The sequence below is a fragment of the Lontra canadensis genome, unplaced genomic scaffold (assembly GCF_010015895.1).
Source record: "Lontra canadensis isolate GAN:19392208 unplaced genomic scaffold, GSC_riverotter_1.0 scaffold34, whole genome shotgun sequence".
Classification (NCBI taxonomy): domain Eukaryota; kingdom Metazoa; phylum Chordata; class Mammalia; order Carnivora; family Mustelidae; genus Lontra; species Lontra canadensis.
In genome coordinates this window covers 12,952,395-12,971,756 of record NW_022631028.1, presented here as the reverse complement: position 1 = coordinate 12,971,756, position 19,362 = coordinate 12,952,395, and the positions used below count along the sequence as shown (strand labels likewise).

At 35.2% G+C, this 19,362-nt stretch overlaps 1 protein-coding gene across 1 annotated transcript in view; it reads right to left on the bottom strand.

Annotated features, from left to right (window-relative positions):
* CNTN6 (contactin 6) overlaps positions 1-19,362 on the bottom strand; it is a 246,849-nt gene that overhangs the window by 164,979 nt on the left and 62,508 nt on the right. Inside the window, 1 exon segment of the mRNA XM_032867430.1 lies at positions 1,669-1,795. Coding sequence (XP_032723321.1) covers positions 1,669-1,795 — 127 coding nt within the window.

Here is a 19,362-nt window from a genome sequence, read left to right as displayed (position 1 = left end):
GAGAAGACATAGCTTTGCATTTCTTTTGTTGTAAAAAAAAATGCAAAGGTAAGCACAATAAAATACAAGGTGAGAGTTGTCTCTAACTTTGTGCATTTAAGCCATTTATTAAATTAAGTAGACATTTTAAGATCAAAGTAATTATACATATAAGTATGATATTTCTAATGCAACATAAAAAAGTAGGCAAAACCAATTTCTTTTGCTAAAATAGACTGAAATTGTTACTTTCCATGTGCTTTGATTTACTTTCAGTGTTAAAAATTAAGACTTCAGAAAAAATGCTTTTAGAACACAAAACTATAATAGTCATTTTAATTTTTATTGTCTTTTCTGATATTCACATAGCATATGCAGTTCTTACCAACAAAATATCCTTATTATTTACACAAGCATGGTGTGTGTGTGTATATACATATTTATATTTAATATATATTATATATTTAAATATATTTAAAATATTATATTTATATATTTAAATAAACATATATTTATAATATATATACATATATATTTAATTTTGTGAATTCTATTCACAATGTGGATCTAATTCTGCCTTTTTTTTTTTTTTTGAGAGAGAGAGAGAGAGCACGTGCACATGTATGCATGTTTGGTAGAAGGGCAGGGCAGAGGGGTAGGGAGAGAGAATCCTAAGCAGTCTCCATGCTCAGTGGGGGGACCCATGTGGGGCTTGATCTCATGACCCTGAGATCATGACCAGAGCAAATTAGGAGTCCAACACTTCACCTACTGAGCCACACAGGCACCCCTCTGTTTTTACTGTAACCTTGTAAGAAGAAAAACATCACTGACTTTTTTCTAATTATTCTACAGGTAATATGTGAGAAACAAATACAATTTTTTTCTACTTGCCCAGAAAAAAACATCTTTTTCTGCCTTAGAGGTGCATCGCTGTCTTCAGCATGTATTTCTAAAATCAGTGTTTTTTGGGTAATGTGACTGGTCAGTGGAGTCACAGGAATTGACCTGATAAAAGAAAATTTATAAAATTGAAAAAAGTCTGATAAAAATTGTTTAGGGGAACATTTTCATAGTCACTGTATATGGGACAACTGAGCCTGTAGCCCCAAATTGGGGGAATAAGGCAGCTTCTACTTCAGAGCCTTTCAAATTGAAGAAGCAAATCTTTTCTTTTCCTTGCTTTTTCTCCTTTCTATTTCTTTTTATTTCCTGCTTTCCTCCTATCTTCTTGTGATTCTTTCTACCTGCCTATTTTTCCCTTCCCTCTCTCCCTCTGTCTTTGGGTTCCATTTCTTTTCTCATTTTTTTCCCCTTTCCTTTCTTCCTTTATCCTTCTATCTCTCTCTCTTTTTTTTTCCCCTCTCTCAACTCTAGCCACAACATGGCACTCCATGACACTAATCTCAAGAATAAATCTTCTAAGTCATCTAATGAATAAGACAGAGTCCTGGGCTGGGGGGTAGAGTAGTTATCACCTGGAAAGTGTCATGAAGGGACAGTTGAGGATACTGAAAATGCATGCATCTTTATTTGAGTGGTGGTACCCAGCTGTATATCTATGTAAAAAAAAATCACAGACTGAGCTGCATCCTTCAAATCAGGTAAGTCTAAGCACTTTATTGTATGTATATTTTATATCCAAGACAAAGGAAAAAAACAGTGTGGTGCCCAGAGCTAGGACTTTACCTATAATGGGGTGAAGGATAACCACTGGCAGCACAATTCAGGATGATTTCAGATTTTGATAAATCCAAAGGAAAAATAACATCTTCTGGCTCCTGGGTAAAAACAGGATGACTCAAGAGACCAGCACCTGAAAAGAGAAGAGTGAACACCATGTGAAAACATTTGATCCTGGTTTGAATCCAACTCTGTATTCGATATCAAGACAATATACATATTTTTTAACTTTTATTTTGAAATGACCTCAAATAAATAGAAAATCTTGTAAGAATAGTAACAAAGAAATATTTTTTCTGAACCATTTAGAATAATTTTGCAAACCAATGCCACATCATCCCAAAAAACTTTTATATTTTCTAAAATGTACATTCTTGTACATAACCACAGTAAAACCATCAAATTAAAAAACAAACAAACAAACAAACAAACATTGAGCCCCATTTCAACATTTTCCTAATGAAATCTTTTATAGCAAAAAGGATCCAGTCGAGAATCACAGTTTTCATTTAACTGTATCTTTTTAGTCTTCTTCAGTGTGAGACAGTTCCATACCCTTCCCTTGATTTTTCTGCTTTGATATCACTGAAAATTACATGGCTGGAATTTGGTAAAGTTTCACTCACTCTGGGCTTGTCTGTGCAGTCAGCTACCAAAGACAGGTAGTGGACCTAGTAGGAGCTGTATGTTGAGGGTACAGGTAATAAAAGGGTCTATAAAGACTTTAAAAAAACAATAATAAAACCAGTGAAAATTGGCTCTTCTTTTAAAAAACTATCACCTTGAAGAAGAAATATTTGCAGCCAGGCAAAATAAATCATTTTGTTAGCTTTATTTTCAATTATAATTTCAGTTTAGTCCATAAATAACCTAGAAGTGAAGATAGGTTTTAATTCTAGCCTAGTCAGTTATCACTACATAATGGTGGACAATTTACTTAACTCTCAGCTGTAAAATAGCAATATTCAGTCTTTTGTGTTTGTATTATTGTAAAAGCTAGTTGAGAAAGAATGGACTGAAGATGCAATACAGACTCTTTTTACTTCAACAGCTAATGAAATGGGCAAGAAATTATAAATGTAAATAAACAACAAGTAAACAACAGAAATGAACAATGTCTGAAGAAGAAAAGGCACAAATCCCAAAGCCATTGACTTTAATTGAAACAAAGAAGCAAACAACACAACAGTGGTACAGTAAGAAGAGTTTGCCCTGCTCACAGAAGTGAATTTTTGACTCCTTAATCTCATCCTCACCTCCAGTGAGATTTATTGGTGAAATGACAAAATGCTGAGAACTCTCATAACGACCTCTAGTTCTGAAGTTAAGCACATTTATATAATGTATTTTATATAATGTATTCTAATCTTTATAATCATATGTAATATATTTTAATCTTTTTCCTCTTCACCCAGAAGAGGAATGACAGAGCTTATGGTGAGCAGAGAGTGAAACAGGAAAGTGTAAATAGTAAAGCTGACTATATTGTACAGACTAATAGTTTCATGCGTAAACACTCACTTGGTAAAACTTCTAGCTCTAATAAACAATATATCTCCCCAGGGAAGTATAACCATGACTCCTCCACCAATAATGTTGCTACACACCACTTAGAAATACATAAGCAAACAAACAAACAAATAAATAAAACCCTTAAAATAGAAGTACCTAAGTCTTCTAATAAACATTGAACTTCCCTCAATCCCATCATTTTCTCAAGTTACAAAATGTGGGTACTCATGATGTATCCAACTTCCAAACTGGAGCTAAGAGGGAGAAAAAAAAAAAAAAGGCCCCCAATATGATGAGACAAAAATTATGAAATATCCCTCTCTAAAGTGATGAATTGTCTATACACATTTCCTCAAGGCTGAGTAAATGAAAAGAAAAGGAAGAGTAACTATGCAAATATATTGCAGTAATAAAAGTGAAAAACATAGTATGCCAAAGATAGATGGAATACCAATCTAGGAAATTTCTCAAAATTATTTCATGCTGTAGAGTAAGAAAATGAATTCAGAAAAAGCTAACATAACTCAATGGCAATGAAAATACAAACAATAGAATCAGGAGGTTGCAAATGTAAGGATACAAACTGCAAACCAAACAGCATCTCTAAAGAACTAATAAATCAATTAGAATAGGTAAGAAACAAAACAGACACTCACTGAAGTCAAATTACTGACATAAAGGGACATTTTGAGGTAACTGTAATTAATGAAGTTGAAAAAGCACAGATAAAATGCAACTGAAAAATAGGCAATGAACAAGAAAGATAAAGATGAACAAACATAAAATCTTTGATATCATTGAGATAGAGAATAAAACAAGCTTATCAGCAGCAAATATTATAACAAAAAATTTCCCATATATTTAAAGAATATAACATGTTTTAGGGACATTTAAGAGAAAGCACTTAATACCAAGGCATATCTTAGTTATGTGATCTTTAATGAAAAGCTTAACAAGACCAGGTTGAAAGAGAGGATCAACTAAAAGAGTGAAAGAAAATATTAAATTAATCTAGATTTTAAGATGGCAGCCTTCTATACCAGAAGACAGTGGGCAAGAAAGTCTACAATATTCTGAATAAAAGGGTGACACCTCTATTATCATCCACCATATATCTTCCAGGTATAATGGCATTCAACATTCTTTATCATAAAATAAGAAACCTTCAGGGGACTGTCACATAAATGACTATTCTTAAAGAAATGACTGAACAATGAAATCCATCCAATTAAAAATGAACCAATATATAAATCTCAAGAAAGGAGGAATAGGAGGCACTTTAAATATATATAAATATAAAACTAGTACTTAAAACCCATGTTACTTTTAGTTATAGAACAGAATATGAAAGCTATAAACTTGGATAATGTAAATATAATAATATATTTAGAAAAATGAAGGTTCAAACAGATAGAAATGTGTGAGCGCTAGGGTGCCTGGATGGCTCAGTTGGTTAAGCGTCTAACTTTGATTTCAGCTCAGGTCATGATCTCAGGGTCCTGGAATTAAACCCTGAGTCTGGCTCTTCACTCAGCATGGAGTCTGCCAGAGAATTTCTCTTTCCCTCTCTGTCTGCCTCTCCCCCTTCCTCTATCTCTCTCACTCTAAAATAAATAAATCTTCAAAAAAATCTGAGTGCTAATTAAATCTTTTATAGCAAAAGTATCCTTTATTTAGGATAAAGGTTTTCATTTTGCTTGCATAATTTTTCATAGTTTGAACATTTAAAGTGAACATGGAATACACCAAAGAAAATACAGTTGACTCCTGAACAAGAGTTTCAATTGTGTCATCTACTTATATGCAGGTTATTTATACTACAGTACTGTAAATGTATTTTCTGTTTTTTATAATTTTTCCTAATAACTTTTTTAAACTAAAATTTTTTTTTTTGAAATTTATTTATTTGAGAGAGAGAAAGAGAGAGCACAAGTGGGATGAGGGGCTGAGGGAGAAGCAGACTCCTTGCCGAGCAAGGACCCCAATGTAGGACTTGATCCCAGGACTCTAGGGTAATGACCTGAGCCCAAGGAAGACACTTAACCAAGTGAGCCATCCAGGCACCCTAATAACATTTTATTGTCCCTAGCTTACTTTATTGTAAGAATATAATATTTAATACATATAACAGACAAAATACATGTTAACCAACTGTTTATGTTATCAGCAGGTCTTCTGGGCAACAGTACGCAGTTGCCCAGTTAAGTTTTGGGGAATCAAAGTTACACATGACTTTTTAAGCGCATAGGGGGTCGGCAACCATAGTGTCCAAAGATCAACTGTAACAGATTTTCTTTTTAAATGAAGGAAAGAAACTGAAAACAAATAAGTTGAGGTGGTAATCTAATTTTTAATGGTAGAATATAAATGGCTTTTCTGTTCTTTTTGTAGAAATTTCCAAACACCCTCCTCCCCTGCAAAAAGAAACCTGCCTAAAATAATGCATATTAACCACCTAGCAGAGTACCATGCACAAAAGAGGCAGACAAGAAATTTTCATTTATTTACCTTCCTTTACTTGCACTCCAAGATAAGCACTGTTCAAACTTCATATAATCAAAATTTGGGGTATAACTTGACTTAATAGTACCTTATATTTGGGATAGTGATTTGTGGTTTTCAAAGGACCTTTATACATACCAATTAACAAACTAAATCCCTGTGGTACCCTTTGTAAGACACATTTTCATTCCCATTTGGTAGATTAAGAATTTACAACTAATAAAACAAGGCATTTTGTAACAAACTGTGGTTTATTTTGGAAGACACAAAGCTTGCCGTAGTGAATTATCATCACTTGGTATCTTATTTATTCACTTATATTTGCTATGATCAATATTTTAAGAGCTTGAGTTCATACCAGTGAAAAGTCTAGCTTGTCAACTAATTGGTCTCTTTTAGTAAATTTTCAGGGTTTTTTTTCCCCAAGACTGTAATGGAATGGTTAAATAATAGCATACTTTTGTTGCTTTGTTTATACTGTCAGAACGCAAAGACAACATTGGTTTTCTATATAAGAACAATTAAAACTGTGACAATATGAAATCAAAACCAAGAAATCAAAATGCTTTTTCAAATACTTTTACTTTAAGAAGGTACTAGTGGTTAGGAAGAGTGTTGACAATAATTAAATAATTATATTGATAATACCTACTATTATAAAATTACCTGTGATTATAAAGCTACTCTAAAATTGCTTTACTTGACAGTAAAGCAAGAACTCTGCAATAAAGGTACGCTGAAAAATAAATACTTTTATTTTTTATTTTTTATTTTAAATTTAAATTTAATTTATTTAAATTTAAATTTTAAAATTTAATTTAAATTTAATTTTTAATTTTAATTTTTATATTTTAATGTTAATTAAAAGAAAACAATACAGTTGTTAAAAATTACCATAGGTTTCCATCCCAGTTTTCTTCCTCTTTCATCTTCCATGGAATTAAAACATGTATATTCTGTGATCTAATACTAGATTAAACCTACCAGTGTCAAAAGCTCATTGTTATCCCCCTGAATATTAAGAACATTTGATTGTATCTAAGGCAGTCACATTCTTGCATTTGTGAACAGTTCCATGAAACTGTTCATGGAAAATCAGCTCTTAACCCATGTTATAAGTCATGTCATCTTTCATAGCAAAAAAATCAATTTTTTTTATAGCAAAAAGTCCTGTTTGATTTACTTTACCTTTGTGGCCATGGGTGAATATTACCTGCTGGGCTGCTATGTTTCTCTCTCTGGTAACAAGCAAATACTAAGACATGGTAGTCATGGATTGTTACTTGAATAGAGATGAAGCATTCAGGAATATTAGAGCAATCCATTTTCTATAAAATTAATTAAGAGTTACAGAACACTAGTCTATATAGACAGACTGAGACAGACAGAAAGACAAGCAGTAGAATGATGGAGAGAAAGAATAACTGAATAAAGAGTGGCTTTATTCTCTGAGGTTTTTAATCTTTTGTTCCAGTTTTCGGTGAGACCAGCTTTTGGGTTCTATTAACCATCAACTCTACTAATTTGCAAAGAGATTTTAGAAATACAGATTCAAAACAATAAATAATAGAACGAAATCACTGTTGTGCTGCTTCTCCTCTCTCTAGGACTATGAAAGCATGAACAACATGGGTAGTCCATTTGTTTTCAGAAGTTATTAGGGGCAAATTCAAGCACATGAGAAGCCTCATATCTAAAAGAACACAGAATTCAAAAATGTATTATCCATGGTTTTACTTAAAACTCATTGTTTGGACTTGGGCAAATTTCAGATTTCACAGAATATATATCTCCAAGGTCACACTCAGTTTGAAAGTTCCTGGGATTTTTGTGTCACAATCTTATCCCTCCCAACATAGCTCACTACCCAGGCTCCTGGCACTCCCTAGATGTCTTCTACTACAGAAGTTTGATTTCTAAAATCATTTTTGGGGCACCTAGTGGGTTCAATCAGTTAAGTGCTGACTCTTGATTTTGGCTCTAGTCATGATCTCAAGGTCATGAGATTGAGCCCCATGAAGGGGCTGCATGAGATTCTCTCCCTCTCCTTCTGCCTCTCTCTCCTGCTAGTACATGGGTGTCCCCCCTTCTCTCAAATAAACAAATAAATAAAATCTTTAAAAAATTTTTTCAATTCACTAAAAATAGAACAACACAAAAAATAAGTAAAGTTTTATGATATGTTACCTGGTTTTACCAAAGAGGAAACGAAAACCAGGGCATGTCACCAACGTGACTGCACAGGGCTCAGCTTAGAAGGGCCCTGAATTTCTGGTTTAATGTTCTGAAGCACAGCCTTAACAGTCTTAATACTGTTAGTCATAAGTTTGAGCTTTGTAAGTGAAGCCTGATGAGTCTGGTGATCACTGAGTGCTTGGTGCCTTGGTTAACACTTGGTGCCTCCCACCACCACCAAGTCTGCCTCTCCAGAACCCTATATTTTCAGAATGCACCATGCCCTGCAAATTACGTAGTTGGTCCTGACTAAAGCTTGCAGAAGTTCAATGATTTGCTCAAGATCACACTGCTAGTGAAATTCCAGAGCTAGCACTCAAATCCAGGTTTGACTCAAAGTCCAGGGTTGCACATACTACAGTATAACCACTTGAATTCTTCATACTTTCAGGACTAAAGAGGCTCTGTCCTCTCTGGCTTTGTTTTCTTTCCAAGCCTTCTTGTTAGTTTCCAAACCGCACTCTTAAGTCTGTTTAACCTCACTTAGACTACAGTAAATTATGTCTTCCTAGAAATTTAGGTTCAGAAGGAAAAAACATTAAGGATTGCTCAGAAATTTGGTGTTTTTCAAAATGAAGGAAAAAAGAAAGGTGGTTTTATAGCTAAGAAATACATATTATTCACACTTGCAGATGTTCATTTTCAAGAGTCCTTGTGGCTTACAGGTTTAGCTGTCCAGTAAACAGATATACTGCTGTGGCTGTATAGTGAGGGCTGGGTTGGAGAAACTGAGTTTTGGAAACACTGGCCTTTAAATTCTAATGAAAAGAGAATTTTGCTCTAACAATGGTTTGATGGTAATCATTCTACTAATATATTTTAAATTAGTTCAAAAGTAGGTTCCCATGTTCATTGAAGCATTATTTACACTATCCAAGACATGGAAAAAACCTAAGTGTCCATCAGTGAGTCAACAGATAAAAAAATGTGGTATATACATAGATGGAATATTATTCAGTCATAAAGAAGGAAATAAATTTGTTTGTGACAATATGGATAAACCTTTTAAGATCATTGTGCTAGGGGAAATAAGCCAGACAGAGAAAGACAAATGCTGTATGATCTCACTTACATGTGGATTCTTAAAGGACTGAATTCATAGAAACAGAAAAGGTGGGAGAAAAGGGTGGAGGTGGGGAGGAGTTGAGAGAGCATGGAACTAGATGAAGGCTGTCAAAGGGAACAATTTCCTGTTATAAGATAAATAAGTTTTGGAGATAAAATATATAGCATGATGACTATAGTTAGTAAGAGTATATTGTAGGGGTGCCTGAGTGGCTCAGTCAGTTGGGTGTCTGCCTTTGGCTTGGGTCATGATCCCAGGTCCTGGGTTCCTTGCTCAGCTTTGGGTTCCCTGCTCAGTGGGGAGCCTGCTTCTTCCTCTCCTCCTCACTAGTGCTCTCTCTTGCTATCTCTGTTGCTTTCTCTGTGTCTCTCTCTCTCAAACAAATAAATAAAACCTTAAAATAAAACAAAACAAGAATATATTGCATATTTGAAAATTGCTAAGAGAATAGATCTTAAAAATTCTCAACACAAAGAGAAAAAAAACTGTTACTATGTGAGGTGACAAATGTACTTACTAAATTTATGTAGTAATCATTTTATAATATATACATATATCAAATCATTACATCATAAACCCTAAACTTACACAATGTTATATATTAATTATATCACAATAAGTTGGAAAAAAAAGGCAGAGTTTCAAAATAGTTTTAAATTCAAACCTTAATTAGAATCAAGCCATACTTTGAAACTGGCATTCATTTTAAAACCTGGATAATCAGTGAGCCCTTATTCAAGCAAACATCAAAAATGAGGAGGAGGAGTTTAATATCTACCTGACAGTGGCCATACTTGATATTCTTTCCTGCAACAGACATTTGGGAAGACAATTTTTAACTGAGAAACTACTTTGAACATAACAGAATCATTCTGGTTATTTTTCTATCAGACACTCTAAGCAGAAAAAACTGATGGTATACACTTGGTATACAATGTGTATACATGCACACCTACAGTATTTGGTCCTATTAGACATTTATAGTGACCTAGTGATTAGAAGGCTGAGCATTAAACCTGCCTGGGAAGTATATGACACATCAGAAGTGGTACACAGATCATAAAGTAAATCATAGTAAGAAGTGTGCATTACCATACATTTTATATTTTGTTGATCTCTGCAGTTTAAAACCAAACCAAAACACAATTCTACATCATTGCTTATTTATATATTGCCAGTAGACAGTAATAAAATGTAACATAAATAAGTTCAATGAAGTTTTATTAGCTCTAATCATTTCCTGAACCTTATTCAGGTGCTGATAATATAAAAATAAATAAATAAATTGCACTCAAGGAGCTTATAATCAAATAAGGGCAAATGGGGAATGTAGTAAGTGCCAGGGATAAAGTTGAACTTGTACATGAGTTATCTTACTTTATCCTTACAAGAACTCTGACATGTAAATTCTAATATCACCAATTTAAGTGTAAAGAAATCGAGGTTTAGAGCATTAGGTAATTTGCTCAATACTGAACAGTTAGAGAATGGTAGTATCCAATTCTGAATCCAGGCAATCTGACTCCAGAACACACACGCCAAGTCACTGTGATATATAGTCCAAAAAGGGAAGCAGACATGAAAACAAATAACTGACTGGAAATATTACAGGATAAGTGTTATACCAAAAGCATAATTATACTTTTAAGGAAGTGCAAAGAGGAAGTGATTAATTCTGCCTAGAGGTTAAGAAAGACTGACAAAAAAGGAATTATTTGAGGTATGTGTAAAACAATTAGAATGAGAATGCCTTTGAAAGGGAATGGTGTAGAAAGGAAATTCTAAGACTAGCTTAAATGAAGATATGAAAGTATCTGTCACTCAAAAAAATATAACTAGTTTGGAAGGTAGGAGAATAATGAAATATAGAAATCGAATGGTATATTTAGAATATTTTGAAGGCCCTTAAATGACATTACAAAGGTTTGAACTTGATGTGTTAACAGTTAGAAAACATGGAAGTGTTTTCAGTTTTAAGCAGGTATGTGACATGCTTAGATCAATGATTCACTGGAGGAAGGATAGGGGAAGAGAACCACGAGTCAGGGAAATTATTTATCAAACACTTGAAAACACTGAGATAATTGTGGCATTGTCAGTAGGAAGGAAGAGACTGAGAACAATGTCAGAGCTCTTTTGAAGTGTTTCGAGGCAATACCAACAGAATGATGTAACTGCTTTGAAGTTAGAGATGAGGGAAAGTGAACATTAAAGATTCCTCTGAGCTAGCCGTGATGGATGAAGGCAAGAATGCACATCTGTAGGCTTCTTTAACTATTAAAGGAAGAAGGAGAAAGAGAAGGAGAAAGATGTGGGCACTGAGGGTGGATGAAAGGAGATGAGAAAGCAGCTACAAGTTCAATTCATTATTTATGTATTTATTGAACAGGCATTTATTTGTGGGATTACCATTTGCAAAAACTATCCTTGGGTCTGGAAAATAGAGCAATGAAAAAACCTGCTGATAAGCTGCTCTAATGGAGACTGTATTGTAATTGGGGGAGGCATAAACTAAGTCAAGAAGTAAACATGTGGTCCATGAGATGGTATTAAGTACAATGGAGAAAAATAAAGAGTAAGTGAGCTAGGAATTCTGGGTGAGTTGGGGTGTCATTTTATAAAATATGGCAAAGGAATATATCACTTATTTGGTACATCTGAACAGGGAGTGGTTAGCTTTGTCAAGAAGGGATAACGGGTCAAATAAGACAAAGAGAAAACATACTGTTACATTGTAGCAATGAAGAGATCACTGAGCACTTAGCAAGAATTGAGTAGAGTATGGATCCTGAATGGAGTTTAGTCAAGGAGCAATGTGAAGAGAGGAAATTGAGACAATAAGCATGAAAAAAATTATAAGGAGTTTTTCTATGAAATAGTCCAGAGAATTAGGGTAGAAGAATGCAAGGTTAAGGGCACATTTTGTTGAGATAAAATATGACAACACATTTGCATGCTTCTGGACATGATTCAGTACAGTGTGAACAAGATGATCTGCAGTAGGATGCCTGGGTGGCATAGATGGTTAAGTGTCTGCCTTCAGCCCAGGTCATGATCACAGGGTCCTGGGATCAAGTCCTGCGTTGGGCTCCCTGCTCAGCGGGGAGCCTGCTTCTCCCTCTCCTCCCTGCTTATGCTCTCTCTCACTATCTTTGTTGCTATCTCTGTCTCTCTCAAACAAATAAACAAAATCTTAAAAAAAAAAATAAAAGGAAAATACTGTATTTAAAAAAAAAAAAAAAAAGATGATGCACAACAGAGGAAGATAGTATCTGGAGTGATGCTGTTGAAGAAGTGCCAGAGGAGGGATCCAGTCTCTTTATAACAAGAGGCCTTAGAAAGAAAGTTTTCTTCCATGGTAAAAGGAGGGAAGGCATAGTGTATAAAGACAGGTAGAAAATATACTGATACATGTGAGGTTGAAAGCATGTTAAAATTATCTTCTGATGGGGTTGCCTGCATGGCTCATTCAGTTAAGCGGCTGCTTTCTGCTCAGGTCATGATGTCAGTTTTCTGGGATCGAGTCCCACATCTGGCTTCCTGCTCAGTGGAGAGCCTGCTTCTCCCTCTCCCTCTGCCTTCTGCTCTGCCTACTTGTACTCTGTATCTCTGCGTCAAATAAATAAAACCTTTAAAAAAATTATCTTCTGGGGGCACCTGGGCTCAGTGGGTTAAAACCTCTGCTTTCAGCTCAGGTCATGATCTCAGGGTCCTGGGATCGAGCCCCACATTGGGCTCTCTGCTTGGCAGGGAGCCTGTTTCCCCCTCTCTCTGCCTGCCTCTCTGCTTACTTGTGATCTCTCTCTGTCAAATAGATAAATAAAATCTTTAATAAAAAAATTATCTTCTGATATGTTCCTTACTTTCTTAGGAAGGAGGAAGAAATATTATTAGCTGAGACAGATGATGGGAGAGGAAGTGCGGGAAGTTTGAGAGGAGATGACAATGTGTAAAATGATCATCAGGAGAATGGAAAAGTGACAGAGCAGAGAGATGTGATAAGCCATTATTATAGGCCAATCATTTGTGAAAGATTTCAAAGCCAACACAAGATTATTAATGGGTATTCTGTCCAGTGCATTTTTGGGGCTTAACTCTGCCTTTCAATGGCTTTCAGCCATTTTACAAGTAAGGAAGAGAAAACTGTTAAGAATGCAAATGATTCTTAAACACTGAAATGCAAATTGAATTGTGCCCAGTACAATGATATCATTTTTTTCTCTTTTTCTCTTGTGGATAAACCAGGCTTTTGTTTTATTTTTTTGTATCATCATTCATGAGATATCATTGGCATACCATGAAATTTAGCCATAATAAAACCACTTTGCATCCATTTATAAATCCCCTATTTTACCATTTCTTACTGCCTATGCACACATGGTTTTTGAATTCTACTTCGAACAAGTTGCAACATTTCACTGGTTCCCACATTAATTAGTTTCTTAAACAAAATCTTTCATATGGGTTCATTTATATTCATTTGAGATTCATTATTTTGCTATTTAAAAAAAACCATTAAAACACACTAAATATGAGCTGCCAGTAAGACTCATAGATGTAGAACCAATAGCAAGCTATAAGTAGGAATTGGCTGGGAAGAAAGGCAGAGTTGAAGGGCATTGCTCTATAAAGTAAGTACCAACATGGAATTGAGTAAAAGAAAAACTGAAGATGGAAAATCAGGGATTATCAACATCTTTAGAACTGACAAAAGAGAGAAAAGAGCCAAAAAATTCCAAGAAGTTCTATTTGAGAAATCGAGATTATTTTACCCGAATCATTTTATTAATTATCTATTGCTACCCTAACAAATTATGTCAAACTTGGTAGCATAAAACTACACGAATGTATTATCTTACAGTCCTGTAGATTAGAATTCCTAAATGGGTCTCACTGAGCTAAAACCAAGGTGATGATAGAGTTGCAACCCCTTCTTGAGAGTCTCCAGCATAGAAGGTGTTTCCTTGCCTTTTCCAACTTCTGGAAGCTGCCTGCATTCCTTATCTTGTGCACTCCTTTCTCCATCTTCAAAACCAATGATAGTACATTGAGTCCTTTCGCAGCAAATTACTCTATTCCTCCATAGTCACATTTCCCTCTGATTCTCCTCTGCCTCCTTCTTCCACTTTTAAGGACCCTTGTGATTACACTGGGCTCAACCAGATAATCCAGGATAAATTTCCTCTTAAATCAGTTGATTAGCAACCTTTATTCCATCTGCAACTTTAATTCCCCTTTGCCATATAACCTATCATATTCACATGTTCCAGGGATTAGGACGTGGACAACCTTGGGGCCATTATCCTGCAGATCCCACCCATGATATGGGAGGCCAAGAAAGGAGAGTTTTTAATAGAAGATATAGTTAAGATTGTTAGTGTTAAAGAATAGTGAAAAACCAGAACAACACAACCTTAGTTGGTAATCAGAAAATCTTTCATTTTTTTTTTCTTTTAAAGATTTCATTTATTTATTTGACAGAGAGAGAGAGAGAGAGAGAGATCACAAGTAGGCAGAGAGGCAGGCAGAGAGAGGGGGGAAGCAGGCTCCCCATGCAGCAGAGAACACAACGCGGGGCTCAATCCCAGGAACCTGAGATCATGACCTGAGCCGAAGGCAGAGACTTAACCCACTGAGCCACCCAGGCACCCCAATCTTTCGTTTCTTTAGGAGAAATTTCATTATCAGTCAAGATGGATTGGTACACAAGGCCAAATTTAAGGTAAACTGGAGGCTGAAAGAAAACTATGGCATGGAATAGAAACAACACAGAGGTCAGTGCAAAGAGAAAGAGATAAGTGAGCGGAGTCTAGAGGACCTGTTTGTATACGTGTTTTTCAGTTTTGATTATTTGTAATTTCAGGACTAATGAGAGAAGCTGATTTGTAGGCTGATGCTAAGGGACCGACTGAGAGGCAAACTCAGATTCTCTCCTTTGAACTTCTGGGTTTTTGACACTATGACTTCCATAATTTAGAGCATTTCAACATTATATATCCTCTGAAAACAGCACGCTGTCAAGTATACAAAGCACCTAAAAGCACTTTTCTATAATGTCCCACAGTGAAGATGTTAGAAAGTCCCACAAAACCAAGTGTTATCACTGGCCCCACTGGATGCTCTCTGAGCTAAGATTGTGTCTACCTGAAATGGCATTGATTCCATGTGTATACCAATAACAAACTAAAAGGGGAACATTTAGAAAAAGAGAAATAAATGAGAAAAGCACTCTTAAAAATCTGTGAATAGCCAAGATAGACACAAACCCCAAATGTACATTACTTGGTGATGACTGATATAATTTTGGTAACAGAGTATGACAAATAAGCATGCTGACCCATCAGTCCTGTTTCATGATTATTGCCAACATGCATATCTTAATGAAAACTGTAGGTTTGGGGTAAAATGTCACCCAAGTGGCCTCCTTTGGAAAGCTGAGATTGTACCTCATTCTCATGTGTGTCATCTATGCCTTCCTACTTTCTCAAGTTGAATTCCATCTCTCATTCCAGGCACGTACTTCTCCTGCCCTCTGTGCCATGCAAAAATGCCAACAAATTTGTCAGAAAAGATTTGCCCTTTGTGAAACTAGCCTGATTAAGTTTTATCAGCTCATATCTCTCTGAATGTTTGGTAACCTCATTTCTTATTACTGTCTCAGAGATCTTGCCTACAGCCAAGGGCAGCTCTGCTCATTTATAATTTCCTGGTTGTTTCTCAACTCTTTTCTCACAGATTGGGGTGATGTATTTTTGTTTTTGTTTTGCCTCTATCTCTCTCTGTGAAATATTTGTGCTAAGGCCTTTCTTCATTTTAATTTAAGACTTATTTAGACATAGATTTATATGTTTTCCAATTTACCACCATGAAAATTTCTTATAAATTTAAATTATTGGTTGATAAAGGTCTTTCATGCATTCCCTCTACTTGCCAATGTGATCTTTCTTATGAAGAAATGCTCCTTAGAGTAGAGGAGCAGTTATTCTATTTCTCTCTTGCTACATCAGTTTAAACTTCATAAACACCATAATTACACTAGACTAAACTCGAATATGAAATAAGAAAATGAAATAGCATCCCCTGATTCATTATGCTATATTGTCTTCCTCCCAATATAAAGATTAAATGACAAGGATAGTTTATAAAGATGACAAACATGAGCTCGATTTTTTTTTTCCCAGACTCATAAGCAACAAAAGATTTTTTTTTTTCTTTTATGAGTGGGGAAACTCATTGGTTTCCTGTGTGAGAGAAGCCCTTGACATTTTCTGTTGATTCTTTCAAGGTTCAGACAGTTCTAAATTTCAGTTCCTGTTTTTCCTCACTTGAGTATTTGAACATAAACAGTCTTTCCAGTGATGCTGTACAGACTTTGTAAACATTTCACAAAGATGAGAAAAAATCAGGCTTTTCCTTCTCCTCCTTCCTATTCATGTTCTTCCTTCGCATTCTTTATCAACCTGTTTCCCTGTACTTTACCATAGGGAAAAAGTTAGACAAGATAAATACATGACACATCTTATTGGCATGGACTGCTATGGGGATGTAGGAACCAGAATATTGTAAAGTTTAAGGTTATTATTTTATGCCAGATAAAATAATAGATGATTATTATAGAATATTTTTAAGTCTCAGAAAGGTAAAGAGAAAAAAAATACCCAATTTTGGATACTGGTATCTATAATTCCTGAATTTTTTCTGTACTATGGTGTCAATTGTTAATCTCTACCATTTCTCATGTAAAAAATGTAACAAAACTTCCCTACTACTAATGAGCACTTGTGAACTTTTCATTTTAGTGGAACTACACATTTTGAAAGTTTCATAATAATCCATCATGTGACTAATATATCCAAATAAAAAGTTTACATTTGTCTATATTTTGTTTTTTTACCATAAATAAATGCAATAAGAAATGCCTTTCCTATACTGTATTTATAATTATTTTCTTAACATAATTTTCTAGAATTAGAATTGATGGATCTAAAAGTATTAATATTTGGGGTGTTCTAATAATTATTATTAACTTCCATCTAATTGAATCCTATAAAGTCAGGAATGCTTTTAAGTGCAAATTTCATACCAACTGGGATTTGAAAGATAATTAACGTTGATAATGACATTTTTGACAATTTACTAGCTGTCACAAGTACTAACATGGCATTTATTATCTAAGTCTTACCACAAACTCTATAAGGAAAATGCTAATCCTCCCCCAGTTTACAGAGGTTTGAATCTGAAATTAGTCAATCTAACAACAGAAATCACAGTCTTAACAACCCCGAATTACAGGAATTAGGATGGAAAGATTCTTTAGAAAGAGGGTAAGGGGAGTAAATGCAAATGCCTTGAATTGAGATAAACCAGGAAACATTTGGAGAGCTTGAGTAATCCTTGTCAAGGAAGCCAATAAGAGAAGAGGCTAGAAAGGCAGGTATCTGAAGCAACATCAACAAGTTGCTTTTAGCTACCTTTAAGGATGAGGAGCTCATCTTAAGGGCTAGGGAAGCCATAAATGTGACTTAAGTTTGTGATCGCGTTTTCAATTTGAAAAACATATCCAAATTCTGCATGCAAAAATGCCGAAGTGGTAGCTGCCAGGCTTGCATGCAAGGAGCTTACTAGGGAATCCTGATAGGAAGTGTTCTCCAGATAAGACGGAACCAGACTTAGAGCAAAACCACTTTTTTCTTTATTATCCTATCAGACCTCAAAGGGTCTAAATGCTTCTGGCTTCTACAGATGCCATGACCTTGGCTGTTCCTTCTGCTGCTTTGGAGAAATCACAGGTAGCCCACCATCAAATGTGACATATACTCTGAGACTCCGTTCAAACACAGCTGAGTGGATGCAGCTCTCTGAATGGCTGAATTGAAAGTATATGCTGTTTTGTTTTTCTAGACAAAGAAAAGAAAACAAAATCCTATTCAGCTCTTTATCTTTGAAAATGCAGACATTCATCCTAATTTTCCATGCTGATTCCAAAGCTAAGCAGAGAGACTGATTTAAATTTAGGAAACATTGCTATCATACATAGGCTATTACTTATTTTATTATTTATTTTATTTGTTTCTCTTGGGACTAGCATGGAAGAAGCTATTTTATAAACTCTTCACAAACACTAACAATTCACAAGTGCCAAGTGCTTTTGCTGACAAGAGTGCAAGTGATAATAACGGAGAGCGCACTTTCAAGCCACAAGTTAGCTCATAATCAGATTTCTTAGCACTGGACATACTGCCTATCAGTAGCATGTACAATTTCTCCTCCTGCCCCTGCAATGACCAAAAAAACGGAACCCAAACAAATGGGCAGGGAAGAGAAGAAAGCTCTTAATGAGATACAGTTAATGGCATTTTTCACATTTCAAATTGCCATTTTTGGAATACCACATCTATGTATTATCTATTAGTTTCCTAGGACTGCCATAACAAATTATGACCAACATAGAGGCGCAAACCGATGACTTTATTCTCTTACAGTTCAGAGGCTTAATGTCTAATAGGGTTGATTTGATCTGGAGGTTCTGATAGAAAAACCATCCTGTGCCTCTATCCTGGCCTCTGGGGTTATCAGCAATCCTTGGTGGTCTTAGGTCTGCATCACTCCAATCTCTGAATCCAGCTTCACATCGTCACCTCTGTATCTCTGAGTATCATCTTCTCTTCTCATAAATACACCATCATTGGATTTAGAGCCCAATCAGAATCAGGATGATTTCGTGTCAGTGGCTGTAACTAATTACATTTGCAAAGACTTATTTCCAAATAAGATCCCATCCTTAATTTCTGGGGGGACATGAATTTTATGGAGGACACTGTTCAACCCACAACACTAAACCTCAGCATTTTTTCTGAAAGATGTTTTGTGTGGTAACACAGGTTATGTGGAACATTTTGGAGGGGAAAAAACCCCTAATTAATACGTCAACTAAAACGATTTGAGGCTTCCCTTTATTCCTTTCATTAGAGCTGTTTCAAATTTCTCTGACTCTTCATCCCTAAAATAAAAATTGTGTATCTTCAAGGGGCAATTTAATATTGTGTGTTTTTCAAACTACTTTTAAGGCAGATTTTTGTTGGATTTTGGTAGCACCTCATTAATTTGTTTTGTTTGTTTTGGGTTTTTGTTTGTTTTGTTTTCTTATGTACAGTTCTTTGGAAATACTGGAGAAGACAAGCCTTAAGTAGTTCAGAAAATGGAGTCCACTTCTTTTCCTGTGTTCCAGTATCTCTCGGAATTCTGTCCTAAACTCTAGCACAACTGGACTACACATCGTGAAAAACCCAGTTGAAATAGTAAAACTGTCTGTCTTTGGCTTCTACTGTGATTTTTCTGGAATCCTTATAAAACTGGAGCAATCACTTTTTAATAAAATTATTATA